Source organism: Dipodomys ordii, unplaced genomic scaffold, assembly GCF_000151885.1.
Source record: "Dipodomys ordii isolate 6190 unplaced genomic scaffold, Dord_2.0 Scaffold28, whole genome shotgun sequence".
In the NCBI taxonomy this organism is placed as follows: domain Eukaryota; kingdom Metazoa; phylum Chordata; class Mammalia; order Rodentia; family Heteromyidae; genus Dipodomys; species Dipodomys ordii.
In genome coordinates this window covers 9,388,858-9,395,665 of record NW_012267244.1, presented here as the reverse complement: position 1 = coordinate 9,395,665, position 6,808 = coordinate 9,388,858, and the positions used below count along the sequence as shown (strand labels likewise).

The 6,808-nt window shown below is 37.6% G+C and overlaps 1 protein-coding gene across 3 annotated transcripts in view; it reads left to right on the top strand.

Moving 5' to 3' along the window:
• Zfyve16 (zinc finger, FYVE domain containing 16) overlaps positions 1 to 6,808 on the top strand; it is a 40,829-nt gene that overhangs the window by 29,406 nt on the left and 4,615 nt on the right. For all 3 annotated transcript variants that reach the window (XM_013015906.1, XM_013015905.1, XM_013015904.1), the window contains 3 exons: positions 2,953 to 3,115; positions 4,296 to 4,401; positions 6,498 to 6,656. In XM_013015906.1, coding sequence (XP_012871360.1) covers positions 2,953 to 3,115; positions 4,296 to 4,401; positions 6,498 to 6,656 — 428 coding nt within the window. The remainder of the gene's footprint in view (positions 1 to 2,952; positions 3,116 to 4,295; positions 4,402 to 6,497; positions 6,657 to 6,808) is intronic.

The window sequence follows — 6,808 nt, the reverse complement described above, 5'->3', positions numbered from 1 at the left end:
CTGGGTTCAATTCCTCAGTACCACATAAGAAAAAAGCTGGAAGTGGCGCTGTGGCTCAAGTGGTAGAGTGCTAGCCTTGAGCTGAAGAGCTGAGGGACAGCGCCCAGGCTCAGAGTTCAGGCCCCATGACCTGACCCCCCCCCAAAAAATATATATTATTACCATAAAGGTGATGTACAGAGGAGTTGCAGTCACATAAGTCAGGTAATGAGTGCATTTTGTTTTGGACAGTGTCATTCCTTCTTTCACTGTCTTCAGTTATTCCCTTTCATCCCCACCCACAAATTGTATAGTTCATTTTCAACATAGTGTCTAGTGGGGACCACTGTTGCATTTGTTCACCCTTTGTTCTACCATTTCTGTCCCACCTATTACCCTCCCCAAAGACAGATAAATGAACAAAATAAAAGGAAAAGAAAAACAACCAAAAAAAACCCCTCTCATTTCCATTTTCTGGAGTTCATTTCAATAAATATTATTTTATGTGATCAGAGTTACATAGGTATTGTGCCTTTGTGTTCCTCTCCTAATCTTTTTACTAATCTTTTACTCTGCTTTTGCCTTATGCTTAAATAATATATTACATAATAAGGCTTATTTAAAAGATTTATAAAAGTGATATTCTACACATAGTCCTGTGGAGCTTGACTCCTTTCACACAGTATTTATATTTCTAAAATTTATGCATTTTGGTGCCTATATTCATTTTATTTTATTTTATTTTTTGTTGGTTGTGGGGCTTGAACTCTGGGCTTGGGTGCTGTCCCTCAGCTCTTCAGCTCAAGGTGAACGCTCTACTGCTTGGGCCACAGAGCCACTTCTGGTTTTCTAGTGGTTTATTGGAGATAAGAGTCTCACAGACTTTCTTCCCCAAGGCTGGCTTTGAACTGTGATCCTCAGATCACAGTGGCTAGGATTATAGGCATGAGCCACCGGCGCCCGGCTTTTTATTCATTTTAGTACTATTAAATACTGTGTGAATATGTGACAATTTGGTCTTCATGAACTTTTTTTAATACTTTCTTTTAAGCTTTTATTAATTTTATTTATGTGGTACCAAGGAATTGAACCTAGGGCCTCATGCATGCTAGGCAAGCACTCTACCACTAAACCACATTTCCAGCCCCTAATCATGAACTTCTGAATTGTTTCGTGTTTTTACCACTATTACAAACAATAGGGAAGTGGTGCTGTGGCTAAAAGTGATAGAGCACTAGCCGTGAGCTGAAGAGCTCAGGGACAGTGCCCAGGCCCAGAGTTCAAGCCCCATGGCTGACAAAAAAATAGAAAGAAAGAATAAGTCTATTGGCATTCATACTTGTGTATGTATACATGGGATACACGTTCCAATTTTTTCTTATATTTCTAGGAGTGGAATTTCAAGGACAATTAATTAGTGACTACCTCTGCAAGATATTGCTAAAATGTTTTATGAAGTGTTTAAAGCAATTTTCATTAACATTGATGTATAAGATTTTTTTGTTGGTGTACATAGTCTCCAAACATGGTATGATCATACTATTAAATTTGTGTCAGTCAGTAGGTGTTTCCAAATTTGGTCATTATTGGCATATTTCTATTTATTAAGAAGTAGATCACCTCATTGTATTTATTATTATTATTATTATTTTTGGTCAGTCGTGGGGCCTGAATTCTGGGCCTGGGCACTGTCCCTCAGCTCTTCAGCTCAAGGCTAGCACCCTACCACTTGAGCCACAACACCACTTCTGGCTTTTTCTGCTTATGTGGTCCTGAGGAATCGAACCCAGGGCCTTGTGCCTGCAAGGCAAGCACTCTACCATTATATTTTATTATTTATTAGGCACATACGTAACTTTGAAATGCCTATCCTAACATTTGCTCATTTTTCATCTGTTTGTATGTTTTCTTTATCTAGCTAACTTGTAATTGGTATAGTGTTAGACACTGTACATCTTTCACTTCCATTTTTTTTTTTTTTGGGTCCGGTCGTGGGGCCTGAACTCTGGGCCTGGGCGCTGTCCCTTAGCTCTTCAGCTCAAGGCTAGTGCTCTACCACTTGAGCCACAGCGCCACTTCCAGCTTTTTTCTTTTTGCTTATGTGGTGCTGAGGAATCGAACCCAGGGCCTCATGCATGCAAGGCAAGCACTCTACCACTGAGCCACCTTCCTAGCCCCTCACTTCCATTTTTTAAGTTACATATAGTAATCCTGTTTATTTGCTGTTCAGTGTTATAAACTAATATATATATATATATTTATATATAAAATGTGTAATGATTGGGGGGGAGGGGGGAGGCTGGGAAGGGATGTGAAGGGTAAACAAAAGGAGGAGGCTGCAATGCTTGGTAAGAAATGTACCCATTATCCTGCCCATGTAATTGTAACCCCTCTGTACAGTATCTTCACAAATAAAATAAAATGAATAAGTAAATTAAAAAAAATGTGTAATGATTAAATTGGCAATTACTCTTCCATTTTCATAAACACATTTCTTTGTATTGGAAAACTTCATATTCTTCTCTTATAGTTCTTTATGAAATATTTAATAAATTGTGCAAACTATAGTCCCCTACAATAGAATGTAGTCCTCTATGTAACTGTATTTTGGTACGTCATTTAATATCTATATCTCCCTTCTACTATCTTTCTTTGTCTCTAGTAACCACTGTTTTATTCTCTACTTGTATGAAATCAGTTTTTTAGTTCCTACATGTAAACTGGAAACAATTTTTTTTTCTGTGTGTGGTATATTCACTTAACATAATGTCTCCCAGTTCCATCTATGTTGCTGCAAATGGCAGCATTTTATTCATTCTTCTGGGTGAATAAGTACTCTGGTCTGTATGTACACCACATCATCTTTACTCATTCATCTGTTGCTCTCAATGTATTTTAGCAGTGAATTTTATGGCATAGGAATACAGACTGATATTTGGAAAAAGAAATGTAAAATGTAACTTTCCTTTTTAGATGGCTTAATGGTCCAAATAACTCCAGAAACCATGGATGCCTTGCGGCTTGCTCTACGAGAGCAAAAAGACTTTAAAATTACTTGTGGAAAAGTCGATGCAGTAGACTTGAGAGAATATGTGGATATCTGCTGGGTAGATTCAGAAGAAAAAGGAAATAAAGGGTAGGAATTTTTATTAGTACAATGTAATTGATTTGATGGAAGGAGATGGATAAAAACTATGATATAATTAAATATTTCATGATTGGACATATATTTATGCCACTACTTTAAGTGCTTATATTCCATTTAATAAATATAGTCTGGTTTTCCAAAGACGTGTTTTCTTGGTCACGTTGCTATTAATTGGTGGCCAAATTGGGAAGGAACCAGTGTCAAAACATTTATTGAATAGCATTGTGGGCTTGACAAAAGTCAACATATTTTCTGCTATATGGTGTATTTTTTTTGGGGGGGGGGTCCCGTCGTGGGGCCTGAACTCTGGGCCTGAGCGCTGTCCCTCAGCTCTTCAGCTTAAAGCTAGTTCTCTACCACTTGAGCCACAGCACCACTTCTGGCTTTTTTCTTTTTGCTTATGTGGTGCTGAGGAATCAAATCCGGGGCCTCAGGCATGCAAGGCAAGCATTCTACCATTGAGCCACCTTCCCAGCCCCTATGGTGTATTTTTTAATCAAATAATAATACCTTTTGGATGGGTGAATATGGACACTGGCAGTCTTGTAGATGATTACTGCTGTTCCTTCCACTTTTCAATTACCCATAGTCTTTCCCTTTTGGAGATTGCTGAGGGGTCTGGAACACAGAAGGAAGAGGTGGGTGGCTAATGCTGAAACATTGCAAAATAAATTTTTGAGTTGAGACAGTTTGTTTTTTGTTTTGGTCAGTTGTGGGGCTTGAACTCTGGGCCTGAGCACCGTCCCTCAGCTCTTCAGCCAAAGGCTAGTGCTCTACCACTTGAGCCACAGTGCCACTTTCGGCTTTTTCTGTTTATGTGGTGCTGAGGAATTGAACCCAGGGACTCATGCATGCAAGGCAAGCGCTCTATCATTGAGTCATCTTCCCAGCCCTGAGGAGACAGTTTTTATGTTAGGATACTACTTAAGATATTTTAAACATAGGCTCTAATTGACTATATGAAAAAGAAGATATAATTTACTGATTAACAAAAATTACTTATACATTCAAGAGGTTGGGATAAGTGAAGTAGAGATTTAATTGTTTTGCCTATAATTGAGATATTTGTTATTTCAAGCTTTTATTTTCTTTCACCCATTCAAATCTGTTAATTTATTTTATAAAAAGTACTTTGTTAATAAAAGGATTACATTGTTTTATTTTGTAGTGTTACCAGTTCAGTGGATGGAATATCATTACAAGGATTTCCAAGCGAAAAAATAAAATTAGAAGCAGATTTTGAAACTGATGAGAAGATTTTAAAATGTACTGAGGTAAGGGGAAAATTTTTTTTTTAGTCCTGGAGCTTAAACTCAGGGCCTGGGCACTGTCCTGGAGCTCTTTTTATGCAAGACCATTGCTCTACCACTTTGAGCCACACTCCACTTCCAGTTTTCTGGTAGTTAACTGGAGATAAGAGTCTCACAGATTTTTCTGCCTGGGCTGGCTTTGAACTGCAATCCTAAGATCTCAGCCTGCTCAGTAGCTAGGATTACAGGCATGAGCCACCAGCACCTGACATTCTTTTTTAATGTAGAGAGTACATATTCTACCTTTGCATGTTTAACTACAGTTCATTACACTACTTATTTTATACTTTGAGGTGCAGATTTTCACTTATGTCTGTCTTTTACCTATCATGTTTGGATTTCAGCAGACTAACTTCAGGTTATCATCATGATGGTCCATTGCCATATTTGTTTGTACTGTAATATGTTATTTCACAATATTTTTATTTTACTCTTACAGTGAATAAAATGTTTTATTGACATCAGCTTATAATCAGTATTCTTTTTTTTTTTTCCCTGCCGGTCATGGGGCCTGAACTCTGGGCCTGGGCACTGCCCTTCAGCTCTTCAGCTCAAGGCTAGCTCTCTACCACTTGAGCCACAGTGCCACTTCTGGCTTTTTTTTGGTGATTAATTAGAGATAAGTGTCACGGACTTTTCTGCCCAGGCTAGCTTTGAATTCCAATTTTCAGATCTCAGCCTCTGGAGTAGCTAAGATTATAAACCTGAGCCACCAGTGCCTGGTGTGCTCACACCATGTTTTAAAAAAATAAGAGAATATGAAACTATAGAACTAAAGCCTCCCAATCCTTTATTCTCCCTCATTCAACTATCCTGTAATCAGGTAATCAGGTATTCTTTGTGATTTTATGTATGTGTAAGATAAAAGCTACAGTAAATATAGAAACAGTAGAATATTATCTTTGGTCTTAATTTCATATAGCTGTCCTTATAGGATGGGCTTTGTAAACTGAAATAACAAGAATTTCATTGATAAGTCAAATTTAAGTGAAAATAACTGAGCCTTTTTCATAATCTGCAATCTTTGGTTTATATAGAGTTAACTGTAGATATATATAGAGAGAGTTAAATTGTAGATATAGAATGTTCTCACTGTATTTGATGTCGGTATAATTTGTGGAGGGGAAGGGGAAAAACAAATCGTTTAAATAGGGATACAGGTGGACCCATTGCAACAATGAGATGTACAAGTCGTTATGTCAAAATGAACTTTACAACTTTGGTGGGGGAGGATGAGGGGCAGGGAGGATTGGGTGGGGGGGTGGGGGGAGGATGGGAAGGGATGGGAAGGGGATACAAAGGAGGAGGCTACAATGCTTGATAAGAAATGTACTCATTATCTTGCCCATGTAATTGTAACCCCTCTGTACAGTATTTTCACAATAAAAAAAAAGAATGTTCTCAACTAGTGATTTTCATGAAACATTGGAATTAAAATTTAACCAAAAGTAGCAGTTGGTACATTTAACAAAATTTTTATTGTCCAAGTGATGTACAGAGGAGTTAGTTACATCTGTAAGGTAGTAAGTACATTTCTTGTCAAACTTATTACCTCCTCTCCCATTTTTTCCCACTTTCCCTCCCTGAGACATATTGTCTTGTGAGTATCACTATTGCATTGGCTTGCCCTTGGTCCTTTGTCTCACCATTTTGTTGTTCCCCTTCCCTTTCCTAATTAAGATAAAGGTATATACAATACCCAGGACACCAAAATCAACTGCAGTGACAACAGGGGATAAACAATAGAAAAAGAAAAAAAACACAAAACAAAAAAGAAATCACATAATACATTAAAAACAACAAAAACAAAGAAAAACCTCTTGTTTCCATGTCATGGAGTTAATTTTGCTTAGCATCATCTTGTATGGTCATATGTACATAGCTATTTAGCTATTCTGCTCATATGCTAGGATTATCCTAGACAAATACTAATTATTACAAATGAGGAAACCATGGGATGTTTCTTTGGGCCTGGCTTACTTAATATGATCAATTGTGGTGCATTTTTAAGTTTCTTTTATTTTTAATCATGACTTGTTTCCCAATTAAATTCATTTTAGGTGATATACTTCCCAAAAGACCAGGACTTATCTACTTGTTATCAGTTTGCAAAAGAAATAGCCATGGCTTGTAGTGCTGCATTGTGCCCTCACCTGAAAACTCTTAAGGGTAATAGAATGAATAAGATTGCACTCAGAGTTTCCATTGACACTGATATGGTAAGGCGGATTTTGTGGTGTGATTTTGAAATGAATACACTGTATATTAAAATAATCAAAAGAGGGCTGGGAAGGTGGCTCAGTGGTAGAGCGCTTGCCTTGCATGCCTGAGGCCCTGGGTTTGATTCCTCAGCACCACATAAGCAAAAAGA